Raw genomic sequence first — 18,393 nt, forward strand, 5'->3', positions numbered from 1 at the left:
GCTCATCTGTAGAATGGGGAGAATACTCTGTGCACTCCCGCATTTAGGAGACGGTCTTTCCGTCTTCCTCTTGACCTGCCAATGCCTGCCTCACGAGCGGCTCACTCAGCCGCGGTGCCCACCCCTGCAGCTCTGCAGACCCTTTCTCTTCCTCCTTTACCTTTTCAGGAACAGGTTGTCAGGGACCTGGAACTCCGGCATTTCCCATTCCTGGACACTCTGGAGCTTCCTCTGCAGGGTCTCGGCGTAAGGAAGGCCCTGGGATGCCTTCTGAAACCATGTGTTGGTTGCCTGGGGGAGGGAAGAGCAGTTTCAGGGCAGCAGGGCTAGATTTGCTGTTAAGATTCTAGGAGAGGCCTGGGCCACGCTGGACGATCTGGGGAGGGTGTGGAGTGGACATGGCAGGGGAAGGGGAGGCCCCGGAATGAGCCCTCAGCCCCCTCAGGAGGAGGATGCTCTGTGCACAATTGGAGCCCAACAGGCAGAGCTGGGGCCAGGGATGGCTGCTGCAGGCGGCGGGCATCAGGGCCCAGTGGGTGTGTGCTGCCCAATGGGAGACACAGAGTGTGAATGCTATGAAAAGCCAAGCCCCATCTCCAATGACCATTCTACCAGGCCCCTCCCTCCCATGGGGGCTGGGGCACCACGGCCTCTGAAGAACCCAAGATGAGTCTCGGCCAGTGAGGGTAACAGAGAGGCTCTGGGCTGGGGTCCCCTCCTCTCCTTCACTCCAAAGGAGAACAGGAGGAAAGGACCTCATTAGGGAACGGTATGTCAGGAGGAGGGGATGGGTGGGCCTCCTAGTGCCACGGGGGGACATCTAGGGCCCTCTGCTGGTACCACGTGTCAGGGTGAGGAGAGCAAGGCCTCCAGGACACTGGCGCGCTTTGGGGAGGGTGTGGGAGGAAGCACCTGGGAGGCAGCCCCCGAATCAACGAGGTCACAGGCACGCGGGAGCAGGCCAGTAAATGCCCCAAATCCACTCCTCCGCTGCCTGAGGCCTTCACCTTGTGAGGTACAGGGACACGAGCCCCGCTGAAGGCTCAGAGCTCCGCACGACCAGGCGCGGAGGGAAGGTCCGTCAGTGCAGCCTCCCCTGGCCACCGTGGCCCGGCCAGAAGCGTGTGCGTCCCCTCGTCCCCCCAGCCAGGCCAACCGACGGCCAGTTCGGCTCATACTCACCGCTATCAGTTTGGAGCCGATGTGGCGAATGGTCATGTCCGTGTGAGCGACCTTGCGGTCCAGCCAGTCCTGTGAGTACTGGTGTAAGCTCCCTCTGTACTTGGAGACCTCTGTGAGGACTCTGGATGCCAGCTTTTTGGTCTCCGTGTTAGTGCCCATATTCCATTCAAATTCAAGCTTCTTCTCATCTGAAAATGCAGACGGAGTTAGTGGGTGCGTTTCCGGAGAGTACCCAGTGGGCACCGGGGCACCCAGCAACGCCCTTACCATAACGCCATGCCACTTTCTTGGAGACGGTCGTGCCCAGGGCGGTCGCGGAGCTGTCCATCTGAATCAGAAGCTTCTTGGAGGACCGGCGCACCAGGGTCTCGCTCCTGGCCTCGGCCTGCAGGAAGGGCACTGAGAGCACAATGCCCACCGTGCCCTGTGCCTTCCGGTCACACCTGTGAAGAGCCGAACCAGACCACAGCGCATGTCAGCATAAGCCATGGGTGCAAAGTCCTGTGTGAGTGCCTGGACGAAGAGGAGGGGGCTGGAAACCAGGCCTGCCTCAGTCGGGTTTGTGGAATCCAGCAAGAGCTCGGAGTAAAGCTGTCGGCAGCAGTAATAATAACAGCTACCATTTATATGGTACCTACTGTATACCAGGTGTGGTGCTTTACAAATATTATCTCATTAATCCTCACAACCATGTGGGAAGGGAGGAGCTGTTATTATCCCCATTTTACAGTTGAGGAAGCTGAGGCAAAGAGGTGAAGTGATTCGTCTAGGGTCACTCAGCTATTAGGAGTCTGAGGCTGGATTTGAACTCAGGTCTTCCTGCCCTGGGCCATCTTGCGGGCTCCCATCTGGGCTGGCAGGGGCAGAGACGCTCCTAGGGTTACCTGATGTGTCCAGTAAAGGTCGCTTCCGTGGTCTTTCTGTCCTGGACATCCAGGGTGAGGCTGTAGAACACATTCTCCTCATCTGACTGATCACGGATTCTCAGGCTGGTCCCAAGGTCCACCTCCAAGTCTGGCACCTGGAGGTCGCTGGTCAAGGCCATGCGGCTTCGGTGGTATTTGAATGTCAGCGTGGCCTCACTGGGCATTGGTCCTGAAAGAGCGTCCCTTCCTGACTGCTCTGTCCCATCCCCCGTCAGGCCCAGATCTGACCTGCCGAGCCTGAGGAAGCCGCAGGTCATTCCTGACTCAGGACGCTGCGTCCAGCTTTAGCTGGGCCCCCCATCTCTGGGTCTGCCCCCAACCATGTTTACTTCTCTCTGTGGATCCAGGGAAACACTGGGCTTTCTCTGGGTCCTTCCCTTCCGCCACCCTCTCTCTCTAGGTGAAATATGGCCCCTGCTCGGGGGGGGGGGCCCGGAGGCAGGAACACTCATGAACATACACACGTGCATATACTCAACCTTGCAATGCATGCATGTACACTCATGCACAGACACACACACCCATGCACACGCAGACACAGGCATGCTCACACCCAAGCACAAACACTTATACACACATGCACACTCACCCATGCACAGCAAACTCACACCCATGTGCACACAGGCACAGGTACACTCACACCCAGGCACATTCACACAAACACAGTCACATTTATGCATACACCCAGGCACACTCAAGCCCAGGCACACACACACCCGTGCACACTCACATCCAGGCATACTCACACCCAGGCACACTCACACCCAGGCACACTCACACACAGGCACATTCACAAGCATACTCACACCCAGGCACACTCACACCCAGGCACATTCACACAAACACACTCACACTCATTCATACACCCAGGCACACTCACACCCAGGCACACTCACACACAGGCACACTCATAAGCATACTCACACCCACGCACACTCACACCCATGCGCACACACAGACACACTCACACTCATGGACATACCCTGAAGGGTGGCACTCACCTTCTGCCTGCACAGCAAACCTCAGCTGATCCACTAAGTTCCTCCCTTCCCCCTGCAGCTCATAATTCACAAGCGCCGTGTATTCCTCTACATCCCCCGTAGGCTGGAGCTCCAGTTCAAACCTGAGGAAAGGATGAGGAGCCAGTCACACCTGCTGCTCAGAGACAATCGCTTCAGGCCCCAGGGTGGACTGGCTGCACCCCCATCCCTGCCATGGGGTTGGGGCAGAGCCCAGGAAACCCTGGGGATCCCAGAGTCAAGAGGGGAGACGTGGAGGGTGAGGCGCGGGTCACCTCATAGCCCTTTGTAGACCCGACTGTGGTGGTCAGGCATCATGCCTTTCCATGCCTGGCACCACCCTCCCTTGTACGGTATAAGGCTGAGGCCCCTCACCTTCACACCCATCCCCTCTAGAGCTTCCCAGGGGTCCCGTGAGAGGCCGGGCTACAGGGGGAGGTAGTGAGGCCCCGTAGAGGGGTCCCACCCCCTCCTTTCCCGGGGGAGGAGACAGGACCAGAGAAGAGAAGGGACCCACCTCCCCACCCCCATATACTCATCCTCAGCAGGGCCAGGGAGGAAGGCGGAGCTGGAGTGCCCCAGCCCCCCATTAACCAGCTGGGCAGGCGAAGGGGAGACCCTGTGGGGCCGCGTGGGTCAGGGGGGGCCAGCACCTGGTGTCCCCGGTGAGCGGGTAGTAGGGGGCCGCCTCGATGGAGCTGGCGTTGGAGTAAGCCAGGGTGGAGCAATAGTTGAGGCCCCTGAAGAGGGGTCTACAGTCTGACCAGGATCTTCTGTTCTCGATCAAGGGCGGAATCCCCTTGGAGTACGTAGAGGTGGAGACCAGGTGGAGGGTGTTACTGAAAGAGGGACAGCTGCTGGTGAGCTCTGGACCCCTCCCACAAGCCCGAGGCCGAGGACCGGGTCCTCACACTCCCAGCTGGCCTGGGCTCTTAGGCCGTCTCCTCACAGGGTCTGCCTCCTTGAACCCCGACTCAGGCAGACCCAGCCCCTCCCTCCCTCCTTGCAGAGAGTGGAGAGGGAGGTGGGCAGACCTCAGGGCCCCCCTGCATCTGCCAGGAGGGTGGGGCCAGGGATCCGGCCTCACGTCCCCCGGCCACCCCGGGCGCTGCAGCCCGGCCTGGGAGACCTACCTGGCTTTGAAGAGCTTGACCCGGTTCTTGGGAGCGGGGATGGCAAACTTGAGCTGGCCCTTGGTCAGAGCCACACGAGCCTCCAGGCCAGACTCGTGGTAGAGGTTGGAGTTCATCTGGACCCCGCTCCAGGCAAAGTCTGGAACGGTGACCCCCAGGTGGGTCACAAACTCCACAGACACTGATGGCTTGGCTACCAGCTCTGCCTGCATCTGGGGGAAGAGAGAGCAGGGGAGAGCGGGGTCTACCTCAGGCTGAACCCTCTGCAGCCTCCTCAGGCCTCCCAGGAGGCCTCTGGTCCCTGCCTGTGCTTGTGCAGAGGGCAGGGGCTTGGCTGTGATGCCCTTGGAGAGGTAGCCACCTGCAGGACCCTGTGAATCTATGACGCCCTCTCAGAAAGAACCTGAGCCTTAGCCCGGCCCCTGCCCCAAACCTCAGCTGACCAGAGGATCTCGGTTCTCAGGGGCGCCCGACCTCCAGGATCCCCAAAGCCTCCCCCGCCCCTGTGAGCCTGCCTTGGCTGTGGGATCCTGGGCGAGAGCTCACAGCTCGTCCTGCCTTAGCCGAGGGTACAGGGAGCCATGCCTTCTCCCTCCTAGCAAGGATGCCCAAGCCTCTCATGGGTTCCGCCTTCTCCTTCCTTCTGCCCTCTCAAGCCCCGCGCCTGCACCCACACCAGGACTCACGTTAGTCACTTGCAGCTTCACCCCAGCCATGACTCCAGGGGTGACCAGGCCAGATGTGGACAGCTGGAGTGGCAGCCCGACTCCGGTGGGGAATTCAACGGTGTTTTCCATGAAGATATAATGAACAAACAGGTCATTCTTGGAGCCTTTGGTGAGGGCCTCAGCAATCTGGGGGTACACCAAGAAGCCACATAAGTGGGGTATACAGTAAGTGACCGGGAGGCCCCCAGCATGACCTGAGTGCCCGGCACAATGGGGCCGTCCAGGCACCTGACTACCGCCAGGAAGCTCCCGGGGAACAGTGAACACATCCTGGCCTGACTGAACACCCCATCTTTTCTGAAGACTCCCGAAGACTGCTCAGGGGCACCCAGTGCCTGGGGTGTCTGGCACATGGTGTCCTTTGGATTGGGACAGCTCAGTGATAAGAGCCCCAGGCCTGGAGTTAGGAAGACCTGAGTTCAAATCCAGTCTCAGACACTGACTAGCTGTGTGACCTTGGGCAAGTCACTTAACTGCTGCCTGCCTCAGTTTTTTCAACTGCAAAATGGAGATAATAATAGCACCTCGCTCCCATGGTGGTTATGAGGATCAAATGAGATGAGAATTGTAAAGTGCTTAGCACAGCACTTGGCCCGGCACACAGTAGGTGCTATGTAAATGCTATCATCATTATCAATCATGGGATGGTATTTACTCAAAGCATGTTTTGTGACCCAAAGTCCCTCTCAGAAACTAAGTAATGTCAGTCCATGTCCCTCCTCCTCCTCCTCCCCTCGCCTCCTCCCCTAACCTCCTGCCTCCCCGGCTTCCTCCATCCTTTGGCAGGAAGCCTTCCCTACGACCCTCCATGCCAGCGCCTTCCCTCTGGGGTCACCTCCAGGGCGCCCTGCCTCCAGCTGGACCGCACAGGGTTGTTTGCATGTTGTCTCCCCAACTAGACTGGGAGCCCCTTGAGGACAAGCGCTGACATACAGCAGGTGCCTAATAAGTACTTATTGACTGACTCACTGACGGGTGCTTTGCTACATGCCCTTATGCTCTGGGTGAGTTTTTGTTTTTTAAGCCCTGTAATAATAGTAGTAACTATGAAAGGCAGTGTGGGACCGTGGGACAAGGTGGGCGCCTCGGGGCCCAGAAGAGCCAGGTTCGAGCCTTGCCTCTGACACTGACCAGCCGTCAGCCCCCTAAGAATATCAGTCATGGATGAGGTATCCAGGGATAGGGCCACCCTCTGTGCCTGCGTCCTCAGCACCTCCAGCAGAGTAGGCTAGAAGGGGCCTAATAAATGTAGCGGCCTCCTTCCTCATTTCTGCTAGCCAGATCCCTTGACTGCCTTAAGGCCCAGCTCAGGAGCACCTCCTCCCAGAAGCCTCTGGGATTGCCTCCAGGTCTGTAAAAGCCCTCTCCCTCCTCAGACCTTCCTAGATCCCTTCCCTCTCTCCTCTGGCCCATCCCTCCTGGGGCAGTCCTCTTCATGGGGGCAGCTTGCTTTCCACCCTCGCACCCCTGTCCTGAGGACAGAGACAACAGTGCCTTCAGGCACCTCGGAAAGGTGGGCACCTGCTGGTTGCAGACTGGGGCCCAGACTCAGGTGTGCTGGCCCTCAGAGGGACCACCAGGCCAGGCCTCAGCCTGGGCTCTCCGTGTACCCACCCACCCACCGTCAGTGACGGCTCCCAGGTCAGAGCAGCAGGACGCCAGGGCCCGGGCACTCACCATCTGAGGAAGGCCCTGCAAAGACTTCACTGTCCTGAGCAGCGCCGTGCCCATGACCTTGAAGTCCTCCAGCCTGACGTAGCCCAGCTCCTCACCCAGAATGCGCAGGTAGGCCTGGGCTTCGGGGGCTTCCCTGGACCCCAAGTCTTTGAGGAGTTTCTGAAAACTGAGCATGAGTCCATTCACCATGTCCTGCAGATTCATGAGAAAGAAGACAGAGGCCAATGACCATAGGTCCCTGTCCAGCCGATGATGACGGGATGCCAGCACCCATTAAACAGCAGAACCAGACAATTGTCAGAGTTGGGGTGGGGGTGGGGGGAGGCCCAGAGAGAACCAGAGGTCGAGGGGTCTAAGCATCCGTGGAAGAAACTCTGGGGAAACAGGAGCGTGGCCTCAAGGGCTGGAACCAGAAATAACAGGGGTGGGGCAAGATGCAAAGAGGAAGATGGAGCCTGGGGGTTTCTGAAGTAAAGCCTTCCTGACAGAGCTGCCCCCTTCCTGAGGCGTGTGAAGAAAACCTGGACGTCCACAGGCTAGGTAAGCTGCAGAGGGGCTTCCCGGCCAGGGATGGTCAGATGAGGCCCTTTCTGGCTCCCAGATTCCAATAGTCTGTGGTCTGGGTCCAAAGCCCACCCATGCGACAGGTGAGCAAAGCAGACGCCCAGGCTGACCTGCATCACAACCCTGCAGCCCCCCATGGAAAGCAGCCATGGCGGGCAAGGCCCCCCGCAGGGAGGAGCTTCCTGGTTTGCCCGGGGACCTTCCTAAAGCAGAGGGGAAATGAATTTTGTTTTTCTTCTTCTTACACCAATTGGAAATTAGTAAAGAAAATGACCCAGCATCCCTTCAGAGAGAAGCATCAACGAGATTGAGAGCTGGGCAAGAATTCTGGCGTGTGACTGAGGCAGGGCAGCGGTCTAAGTACCTGGTCCCTCTTCTCTTCCTTGGTGTAGCCAAAGTGGTCCACTAAGACCTTGGAGACTGGGTCGGGAACTCGGCCGTCTACCCAGTACAAGGCTTTGGTGGCACTGTCTGGGAAGAAGCCCTGCTTTCCAAAGAGTGCCTCCAGGGTGGGCTCATAGCCTTTCCCCTCCAGGCCGACCTGAGGAGAGACGAGACAGTCAGCACAGAGCTGCTGGGATCCCCTAGGATAGATACCCCTGGAAGCACTTACTTCTGAGGAGTGGTAAAGGCAGGAGGCCCCTATGAGATGGGGCAGCTCCCAGCCCCGCCAAGAGCTAGCTCCCTGGCACAGGTGGCAGCCTCCTGCCCTTGCCCATCCCGAGAGCCCACGTAGGAAGGGTGCCTTCCTTCCGTGGGCCTGGTTTGGCCAGTGCCAAAGTTCTCTGCCTAGAGGTGAGCTCCTGAGGGCAGCCAAGGGGGGAGAAAGAGGCTCCCCACCCCCACCCGTCTCCTTGGGGTGCCTGACCGACACATTCTGCCCATGGATGCTAGGCGGCAGGCTGTGTATGACGTACCTCAAAGAGGTCAGTGGGATGGAAGCCAAAGATGGAGAGCGTGGTTTTCAGCATGGTCTCCTTAGGCAGGTAATTGTGGGGGTCAAACAGAAGGTTCCCTTCCACCTTGGTGGAGAAGGGACTGAAGCGGGGGATAGAAAAAGCTTTGGAGAACTGATAGTTCTGAGAAAACCTCCTGAAGTCCATGGCTGCGGGGAGCTGGGAGTCCTGGAGAGCCTCTTTCACTAGGCTTCTGAGGCTGCAAAGGAAATTAGGGTTCACGGGAATGCCCCAAGGCACTGCAGCTCCCAGGCGGGCTTGGAGTTCTGACACAGAACTGAGCTGTCATCTCCATCTTTTCCAATACGTCCCCTCCTCTCCTCTGACAGCGTCACCCCTAGGGGCAGATCCCCACCCCCTGGCCCCGTCCTCTGACAGCGCCACCCCTGGGGGCAGATCCCCACCTCGTGGCCCCCTCCTCTGACAGCGTCACCCCTGGGGGCAGATCCTCACCCTCTGGCCCCCTCCTCTGACAGCGTCACCCCTGGGGGCAGATCCCCCCCTCGTGGCCCCCTCCTCTGACAGAGCCATCCCTGGGGACAGGCCCCCAACCCCTGGCCCCCTCCTCTGACAGCGCCACCCCTGGGGGCAGATCCCCACCCCCTGGCCCCCTCCTCTGCCCCCACCTTGGGGCAGGCCTTCATCACCTCACACCTGGAGGGTCTGCCTGTCTCAGATCTCCCCCACTCCAGTCCATTCTTCACTCAGTCACTGACGAGATTTTCCTAAAGGGCAGGTCTGACTGTGTCACCCCCTACTCAATAACGTCTCGTAGCTCCCTATCACCTTGAGGACCAAATACAGAATTCTGTGCTGGTCCTTCAAAGCCCCTTCTTGGCCTGGCCGCCTCCCCCGACGCCTCCACATCCTCAGTGACAACCCTCATGTTGTTACACACCAGGACCCTCCAGATCTTTCTCACCTGGAACCCTCTCCCTCCCATCTCCATCTCCTGCTTTCCTCTCAGACTCGGCTCAAAGACCCCTTGGCAAGATGCTTTTCCTGGCGCGTCCTCACCTCCCGCTGCCTGTCCCAGCCCCTGAGACCAGCCTGCCATGGTGAGAGTTCGTGTGTCCCCAGCGCTCCCAGGTGGTCCCCCTAGGAGCGCCTAGACTGTGCTCCTTGAGGGCAGGGATCCTCTGTGGCCTCTCCTTGTGTCCCCAGCGCTTTGTACACAGTGAGTGCTGTATAAATGCTTCTGCTTGGCTGACAAATCTGGCCAAGCCAGGTCTCTGCTCAAAGACCCTCAGTGACTCCCTCTGCCTAGCATTCCGGGCCTTCCCACTGGAACATCCCCTGACTGCCTCCTCTCTAGGCCCTCGCACCCTCAACGCCTCCTGCTTCTCATCTCCACGCCTTTGCTCACACAGTCCTCAAAGCCAGGAATGCCCTCCTTGCTTCTCTGGGCCTGTCTTAAAGGCTGACTCCAGGAAGTCTGCTTTGCCCTCATCCCAAGACCTCGCCTCTCACTATGCTCTGTCATGACCCTGACCCCTACGTCCCCTCTGGTAGCGGGGTGACGGTGGCGTGGCAGTAACCAGCGTGCCCCCCTACGCTGTGTCTGGTGGCCCCTCGGTCCCTCCCTGCATCCCGGGGCCCACAGAGCAGATGGAGGACGGAGCCAGCGTGGCAGTGACCAAGGCCTCCCCGCGGGTGCAGGTAGCTGTTTCCTCTTCCTTACTCTTGTACACTCAGGTCCTCAGAGACCAGAATGTTGGCGATGTGAGACACCACGAAGCTCCTCACTTGCTCGCTCTTCTCGGTCAGCAGGGCAGGGATCACGCGGTGGACGGTGTCACGAGTGGGCTGCCTCATTAGCAGGAGGTAGGCGGCCAGCCGCTTCTCTTCCGGGGAGGCGCTGTCCAGGAAGGTCTGGAGAAGGACGCTGTGCACCTGCAGTCACAGAAGGCACAGAGCGCTGGCGTCATCGCGGGGCGCTTGTCTTGTCTCAGGCTGGCCAGCCAGACAGCCTGGGCTCACCCCAAGTCCTGGGCCTCGATTTCCCTCTCTGTCAAATGAGCCCAATCAGATGTGAGCGCCCAGCCTCCTCGGGTGGGTGTGAGGGAAGCATTGTTTGAAGCAGACCACCACAAAGATGGGGCTGTGCTCATTACACTCATTACAGGAAGAATGATGAGCGCTAACCTTTATGAGGCCCTACTATGTGCCAGGCCTTCTGCTAAGCACTTTGCAATTAGTATCTCCTCTTCGCCTACCAACAACCCAGGAGGCAGGTGCTGTTACTACCCTCACTCTATAGGTGAGGAAACCGAGGCAAGCAGAGGTCAAATGACTTGCCCAGGGTCACACACAGCTAGGAAGTCTGGGGCTGGATTTGAACTCAGGTATCCCATATCTAGGCCCAAGGTCAGGGGCTGGGCCTGGCACTCCACCCTCTCCCAGTGGTCTGCCCAGAGTCCAGCCCAGGCCCAAGCCCACAGGAGGCACTCAGGAAATTCTTGTGCTGTGAAACTGAGAGGACAGGTCTGGCCGGAGCCAGGGACCCAAAGGAATTATTTACTGGTCATTGCGTTTCCCCTTTGGTCAGCTGACCATCAAGAAAATAGCCTTTGTTTCGAGTCTGCTTTGCTACAAATGGGGTGGTGAGAATAGAGAAGAATAGATGGGGAGGGTCAGGGGCTTCTTGGACACAGTGGGCGCCTGACCTCCATGCTCTGGGGAGCCTGCCCAGAGGCTAGGCTGGGCCGGGGAAGCCACCCCAGGCCGCCCCCATCATCCGACGGAGGGAGCCCAGGGCTCGATCTCGCTGCAGAAATGCCTACTGAGTGGGGACGGCAGGCCTAGGAGCAGCCCCTGGGTCCCTCAGCCCCCCAGGCCAGCCATCTGCCACGGACTCACCTCCTCGGTCAGCTCCATCTTCCGGAGAGCCTGGATCGCAGCTTTCTGCACCGAGAGGGAGGGCGTGGGACTCTGGATGCATTTCAGAAGGGAAGCCTTCAGCTCTGGACTCACCTCCTCCAGGGTTCTGCCCATGTTGCCGATGACCTGTCAGGAGAAGAAGGAGAGGGCCCCCCATTAGAGGAAGGCAGGAGACAATGAGGCCGGCCAATGGGGCTCTGCTTAGGGAGTCTCCAGTACCCTGAGGGTGAGGTAGGCGGCTTCCTCACTGCCCGAACACTCATTCCCAAGCCGGGAGATCAGGTAGTCAGTGACCTCCTTCAGCTCCTGTGACACCGTTGCCGTCTGTCGGTGGAATCTGGGGGGCAGAGAGCAGAGTTAGCAGGGCCTTGAAGACCCTGGTCAGTGGTGCTGCATTCCTCTGAGACTCAGTTTCCTCCCCTGTCACGTGGCTTAATGCCAGCCTTGGTGCCCACCTCATAGGGGTATTGGGAAAAGGAGGCTTTATCCATCTTGAGTACCCTGTGAAGGTGAGCTGAGTGAGCCCAGGGGCCGTCCTCAAGCCCCTGACCCACCCTCAGGAACAGGGGGCACTCACTTGTTGACCACGTGGCTCAGGGCATAGAGAGTGATGCGACTTGGCCGTTCCTGGGCCACTTTGAAGATCTCCCGCAGCCTCTGGGCAGAGGGGTTGGGAGTCAGCGCCATGATGTACGAGGCAGCGTCGATCAGCAAAGGGTTGACTTTCTCAGTTTTCAGCCAGTGCAGGATGTGTGAGTAGCAATGGGGTTGTCCACACTGCACCAGGGCCTGCAGGGCAAGGGGGCTGGGGAGACAAGAGGACACAGGGCCTGACTCATCCATCTTCTTTGGCCCCTCCAGCTCAACAGAATAACTTTACCGTGCCTCCAGACACGGACAGCCTTGGTTGCTTGGTGGGCCTGGAAAACCTTTGTCTCCCTCTCCATCCACCCTCTCAAGCCCAGCCTGGATACCTGCTGGCCCCGGGCTGCCTCCCCAGTGCTTCCTCCCAGGGAGGACCTTCCCTCTTGACCCCTCTCTCATGCACACAACATGGAACACTGTGTACCTGAGCTCTCTGAGCTGGGGTTTTGTCCCCCAGAAGACTGGAAGCCCGCTGAAGGCAGGGGCTTCATCTGCGCTAACCCCTGGAAGTTCCTTAGGGCTTAGCCCACAGCTCTATATCTAGGCCCTGCCCGGCAGATGCAGCTGATGGCTCCTTGGGCCACGGCCATTGAAAATCTCATTCCTTCTTCTGGACCTTTCGGTCTCTTTGCCCAACTTTTCCTCCCTGGGAAGTCCTTTCTGGCCTGGCAGCCAAATCCTTCCCACACTTCCGGATCCTGCTCAAATCCTGCTTTCTCCATGGAACTCTCCCTGACCACTCAGTGCAGTGATCACCCCCATGCCTAAGCCTTCTCTGACCCCCCAGTGCACTGATCACCTCCATACCTAAGCCTTCCCTGCCCCCCAATCCCGGGATCACCCCCATGCCTAAGCCTTCCCTGACTGCCCAGTACAGCAATCACCCACCTACCTAAGCCTTCCCTGCCCCCCAATCCAGGGATCACCCCCATACTTAAGCTTTCCCTGACCCCCCCAGTGCAGCGATCACCCTCCCCTCAGTTCCCAGGGCCCATAGGCTCATGTGCCATTGTTGCATGCTCAGGTCTAGGCTGTCTGGTGCCAGGGATTCCCTGAAGGATATGGGCTGTGCCTGCTTCCCATTCCAGCAGCGCCAAGGCAAGGTTGGCACAGATGGTGCTCCCTGTGGCCACCTCCAGAGTACCAATTCTGAGATCCTAGGCAGGTCTCCATGTATATGTAGGTGTCTCCTTAAGCTCCCTGAAGGCAAGGCTGTGTCCTCACAGCAGCAGAAGAGATCTCAGAGGACATCTATGATAAACTATGCCCAGTTGAAGGGCCCCCTTTTTGATCTCTCTGACAAGTGGTCATCCAGCCTGAAAGGGAGCTCACCCCTTCTATGCTAGTACAGCTCCGGTTGTTAGAAAAACCTTCCTCCCCTCCAGTCCTCTCTGCTTTATCCCCTGGGGCCACACACAAGGCAAATCCCTCTTGCACAAATACTTGAACACTCCCAGCCCAGGCCCCCAGTCTTCACCTTTGCTGGCTAAATACGAGCCACTCCTTCACTTCACCTGTCCCCACTTGGCGTGAGCCCCAGGCCCTGCCCCACCTGGTTCCCCTCCAGCTCCCCTGCCCCTCCATGGCTTTTCTCACCCACTACCTGCTCTCTGAAGAATCACTCTCTGGTTTTGAGTCTATCTGGCTGTCTGATTACCTAGCTCCTATCCCTTTAGATAAAATGGGGGCCTTGGGCTGTCTCTCTGTGTCCTCCGCCCAGCTCCAGGGCCTTTGCAAGGCTTGCTGCTGGCCAGTCCAGAGTCTCCTCTAGATTTCACAGTCATGCCAGACACAGGCCTGTCCCTCGTCCTCTCTGCCCCTCCCAGGCCCGCCCCTTTCCTACTCCAGTTTTGCAGGCCTGGTGCCCCTGGTGATGTTACCTCGAGACTTCCAGCAGCTTGGGCCACAGGGAAGTGAAGGCCTCTTCGTTGAGGGCCCTCAGGCCGGTAACCAGCCTACTGAAGAGCTTGGCTCGATGCTCATTCTGCTCCAAGGCTGACAGCTTCTGCAGCTCCTCAAGGGTCTTCAGAACCACCTCCCCTCCCTCCTTGGTGGGGGCTGCAGCCTCCGAGCTCTCCAAGGCAAGGCCTCTCTTCTCAAAAGCATCTGGAAGGGGGAAGGGCCACGTCCAGGATCTCAGGACTGGAAGGAGTCCCCAGGTCTGAGGACCCGCCTCTCCACCAATGCCTCGGCACGGAGTCACCAGTTGGCCCTTTCTGGTGGTCACAGGGAGTTCACTACTTTCAGAGTCCATCCACTGTGTTGTCAGCAGATTGGGCTGAAATTCAATCTCCCTGCCACTCATTCTCCATTGGGTAGGTCCCTTCCTCTCCCTAGGCATCACACTCCTAATCTATAACAAGAGGATCTCTATAGACCCCTCCCCCAACTCTGAACTCTAGGGCCCCATCATCACTTATGCTAACTGGCATAGAAGGAGGGCAGGTTGAGGTCAAAAGGAAGCTGATGGGGCCAGAACCAGGTCACTCACACCCAGCACCCCTTTCAGTCTCTTGTGCCCACTCCTATCACTCCCAGAGTCTACCCCATCCACAAAGGACGCTGCTGGGAACAGCCTTCAATGACTGTGGACGTGGTCCAGCACAGGCACAGAGACCTGAAGGATGCCAAGCACTCGCTGAGGGGGGCCCAGAACCCACATGCCCTGACTCCAGAAGCTGGGCTTTCCCCACTGCCCAGCCTTGCCTCTACCAGCCTTCCACAACCACACAGCCCACCTTCATCAAAGAAACGGCTGTTGGTCTTGGGGGTATCTTCAAGTTTCAGGGTCTGTGTGATGTGGGCCATCATGCCATACTGATTCCTGGAAGGCAGAATACAGCCTCTCCTCAGCTGTGCAGCTCTGAACTCCTTCCGTCACCATCTCTCCAAACGCTGCCCATCTACCCTTCCTGGCCTGCTCCGGTCAGGCTTCCTCCAGGAGGCCTGCCCCAACCTCCTGGCCCACCCCAGCTCCTAAGCACTGCCTGTCTGTCCCCTTCACTGGGCCTCATGGTATTTAGGGCTCTGGTTGGGTACCCTCAGCCAGACTCTGGCCTTGCCTGGTCACCACCCATGCCTCCCCATGGATGCCCGCTGATTGGCTGGGGACCAATCCCACAGCCCAGGCAGGGTGTCCTTCCTCCTGTACAAGCTGCCGGGACCCTCTCCGCTAGGACAAACTCTTTCTCTGCTTCAGGCCCCACTGGGCTCAGCGAGGCCCTAGTATATTCTGGATAATCTTGTTCACCTGACCTTCCTGCCCCATCTCTGCCCAAGCCAGGGCTGGGCACACAGTGAAAGCCAGGAGCCAGGAGGACTGCTGGCCAGGGAAGCATACTTGTAGGAGAAGGGCAGAAAGAGATGCTGCTCCTTGCAGACAGCTCCCACCACGTGCTTCTTCCGAGGGTCCAGAGTGTACACGCACTCCTGCTGGCTGCTGAGCAGCTTTGACAAGGGGCTGCCCTGGAAATGAGAATCAGGAAGGATATCCACCCTTCTCAGCTCCAGCACCAGCCCCTTCTCTTCTGTGTGTGCAGGGGCTGGCAAAGGGGAGAGATCTGAGCTCAACCCAGCCAGAACAAGATGCTTGCTTGTTCTGGACAAAGCTTTCCTCCCAGAGATCCTGGCACCCTGATCTCCTGCCTTCTCTGGCTTTGGAGAATCCTTGTTACTCTTCTAACCTGAGCAGCCTAACACCTGCTATCATCATCCCCATCACCATCATCAACATCACCATGATCATCACCATCACCGTCATCACCATCATCACCATCACCATCATCATCATCCCCATCAGCATCATCTTCATCATCATTATCGTCATTATTATCATTTTCTGTTTCAAGCCAGGGCATCTCTTCTTTCCAGTCAGACTGGCAGGGCCAGCCCCTGGGATTCCCCTAGCCCAGGCCAGCCCAGCAGCCCCAGCATGCCTCATTGGGCACAGTCAGACCACTGCTTCATAAAGGCTTCTTAAATTCATGAGACTGTTTCAGGCAGCCAATCAATCACTGTGTTTTAATCAAGGGCCTTGTCCTCTGCACTTTCTTGGGACACAGAAGAAGCTTGGCCACTGTCTTAGCCTAAGGACCGCACCTTGCCTCAGTCCCACTGCTGTAGCCTGAGGACTTTGGCCTTCCTTTTCTGTGCTGTCTACCCCAGTTAGCTCTTTACAAGAAGGAATCTCCTCAATATTTCTATTTTTTATCTGCGAGCATAGTCAATGCTTACTACTTCGTTCATTCCTTTGTTCATTCATTTCTTCATTCACTCACTCCTTCCTTCTTCGTTCATTCATTCATTTCTTCATTCACTCACTCCTTCCTTCTTCATTCATTTGCTCATTCAGACTATGTGCTGGACATGGCTAGGCCGTAGGAAACAAAGCTGGGAATGAAGCAGCCTCTGCCCCCTGGGAGCTTACATTCTAGTTGGGAAACCACCAAGACACAGAGCAACAGAAACCTAGGTAGACTTGACAGCAGGAGAACAAGCCGTGGCCAAGGGGTCATCACCGAAGCTTGGCTGCCCTTTCCCAGCCAAGGGACAACATCTCTGGGGGGGGCACATGAGGCTTTTGCTGCCTGAGGCCCAGACAGATGTTTACAGAGAATCAATGCTCAGAAATGGGTCGAGAAGGGGTGAGTCAATTCCCAAGACCGGGTTGATGAAGTCCTGAGGATGCTGGGCTGCTAGACAGAATGGCCCTGGGGCTGGGTCCGGGTCAGTGGCTCAGGCCCATGGGAGGTAGTGTGTGTGTGTGTGTGTGTGTGTGGGGGTGGCATTAAAGGAGAGGCTCAATCACAGTCTCTCTGCTGGAGGGTGGGGTCAGCCTCCTCCTTGAGACCCAGACACGGCTGCCCACCTCCTCTCAGGGCCAGTGGGCATCGCTGTCTGATGCCTGCAAAGGCCCTGATCCCTATGCAGAGAGCCCTGGGCTGGCAGGTAGCAGCTGGGCGTCCTAATCCCACAGTGTGGCCCTGGACCAGTGCCTTCCCCTCTCTGGGCCTCGGGGGCCTTGGTGAGACCCCTCCCAGGTCTGAGGTTTGAAAGTTTTATTGACCATGACTCTGGACCCCAAGGACCTACGAGGACAAGCACTCACCAGGCCTTTGATGAGGGCAATTGGACTTGCAGCCTTGCTGATGGGCTTGAATCCATCACATTTTTCCAGGTTTCTGTTGATCAATATTTCGGTTGCAACATTTCCTTTCCTTGCCCGGACTGTGACGTCACTGGAGCAGTTCCCATACACGGTGTCCTGGGCAGGAGAGGAGGAAGCACATTGGGGGTCAGTGCCCACGGTGGCCCCTGGGGCAGGAGGGGAGCAGCAACGAGGTGGGAAGACTCCCTGCCCAGCAAGAGTGAGAGGGTGGCTCCCAGGGGCCACCACCTGGGTCAGCATCATAATGAATATTTTCAGAAAATTCTCAGTTTTTGAAACCATTTCAGTTTTTTGGAAATGAGTGCTGTTTTAAGAGGGAAGGCTGCTCTCCTGAGTCCCAGACCCCTCTCTGCTCTGACATCTCAAGGTGGGGATGCTCCATCCCTCTGCTCAGAGGGATCTTAGAGGCAGGGCTGTCTGCAGGCCAGGAGGCGGCCCAGCTCCTCCCTCTCCAGGGCCAGGGCCAGGGCAGTGAGGAGGGAGGTCAGGATTAGGACAAGAGGACGCTGTGGCCTCTGGATTGGGAGCCACCAGACACTGGTTTTCTTTCAAATTCCCCATTTGGCTTGGGCAGTGGGTATCCTGCCAGCATGGTGTTAGGCACATGATAGGGCAGCTAGGTGGCACAGCACGCAGAGAGCCTGGAGTCAGGAAGACCTGAGTTCAAATCTGCTCAGCTGTGTGACCTGGGGCAAGTCACTTTTATCTCTGCCTCAGTTTCCTCAGCTGTAAAATGGGTCAATTCGAGGCTCCCATGAGGTAACCTGTAAAGGGCCTGGCCAACCCTATCTGCATGGTGACCGCTCTGCCGGATGGCATGCTCACCAGGGTCAGCAGCCGCTGGTCCTCCTCTGTGTCCATGGGCACCAGCAGCGCAGAGACCACGCCTCTCTTGATGTTGAGAATGTGTGCCGGCTCCCCCTTCTCGGGGTACAGGAGCACCTGCTTCCCATCGGGGATGCTGAGCCGGAGCTGGTCCCTGCCCCAAGGAGAGACAGCCATGGCAGGGCTCGGTGCCCGCGGAGACGCGTTCCGGTCCTGCCTCCGCTCCTTTCCCAGGGGACCCCCTTCCCTCCCCGGGCCTCCAGCTCCTCGTGGGCACTGGGCAGAGACTGGCCACGTGGTCCATCGCCAGTCCCGCTCGGGGCCCCTCCAGGCTGCCAGCTGCTGCCAGGGCCGGCCCAGCCCGGCCGAAGGGAGCGCGTTCTCAGCTCCTCACCTGGCCATGGCGGCGGCGAATTCGTCCGAGTTCTTGGTCTTCCTCAGCAGGGCTTTGCCATCTGGGTCGAAGCCGTACACCTCCTTCAGGGTGCACTGGCTCATCTTCAGGATGAATCTGCACAGCTGGGGGACCTCCAGCTCCACCTGGAAGCAGAGACCCCCGTGAGTGGCTCGGCACAGCCCGGCACCCACCCGGGGGACTCAGAGAGCGCCCGCGGCCCTGGCAGCTTCGGTTTCCTCATCTGCACCAAGGCCATCACTGCCCCCCAGAGGGGCTGAAGTGCTGGGGAAACAC

The 18,393-nt window shown here is 58.3% G+C and overlaps 1 protein-coding gene across 2 annotated transcripts in view; it reads right to left on the reverse strand.

Moving 5' to 3' along the window:
• The window catches only part of LOC114054182 (apolipoprotein B-100-like), a 41,473-nt gene that overhangs the window by 19,437 nt on the left and 3,643 nt on the right, over positions 1–18,393 (reverse strand). For both annotated transcript variants that reach the window (XM_027877352.1, XM_027877347.1), the window contains exons 4-24: positions 18,097–18,242; positions 17,703–17,856; positions 16,818–16,973; positions 15,051–15,175; positions 14,449–14,534; positions 13,591–13,816; positions 11,643–11,870; positions 11,285–11,402; positions 11,045–11,191; positions 9,867–10,078; positions 8,147–8,384; positions 7,594–7,770; positions 6,666–6,857; positions 4,947–5,114; positions 4,261–4,472; positions 3,781–3,966; positions 3,110–3,231; positions 2,067–2,277; positions 1,450–1,625; positions 1,183–1,370; positions 161–291 (exon numbers count right to left, since the gene is read on the reverse strand). In XM_027877352.1, coding sequence (XP_027733153.1) covers positions 161–291; positions 1,183–1,370; positions 1,450–1,625; positions 2,067–2,277; positions 3,110–3,231; positions 3,781–3,966; positions 4,261–4,472; positions 4,947–5,114; positions 6,666–6,857; positions 7,594–7,770; positions 8,147–8,384; positions 9,867–10,078; positions 11,045–11,191; positions 11,285–11,402; positions 11,643–11,870; positions 13,591–13,816; positions 14,449–14,534; positions 15,051–15,175; positions 16,818–16,973; positions 17,703–17,856; positions 18,097–18,242 — 3,599 coding nt within the window. The remainder of the gene's footprint in view (positions 1–160; positions 292–1,182; positions 1,371–1,449; positions 1,626–2,066; positions 2,278–3,109; positions 3,232–3,780; positions 3,967–4,260; positions 4,473–4,946; positions 5,115–6,665; positions 6,858–7,593; positions 7,771–8,146; positions 8,385–9,866; positions 10,079–11,044; positions 11,192–11,284; positions 11,403–11,642; positions 11,871–13,590; positions 13,817–14,448; positions 14,535–15,050; positions 15,176–16,817; positions 16,974–17,702; positions 17,857–18,096; positions 18,243–18,393) is intronic.

Source organism: Vombatus ursinus, unplaced genomic scaffold, assembly GCF_900497805.2.
Source record: "Vombatus ursinus unplaced genomic scaffold, bare-nosed wombat genome assembly UNPS02004260.1, whole genome shotgun sequence".
Taxonomy (NCBI): domain Eukaryota; kingdom Metazoa; phylum Chordata; class Mammalia; order Diprotodontia; family Vombatidae; genus Vombatus; species Vombatus ursinus.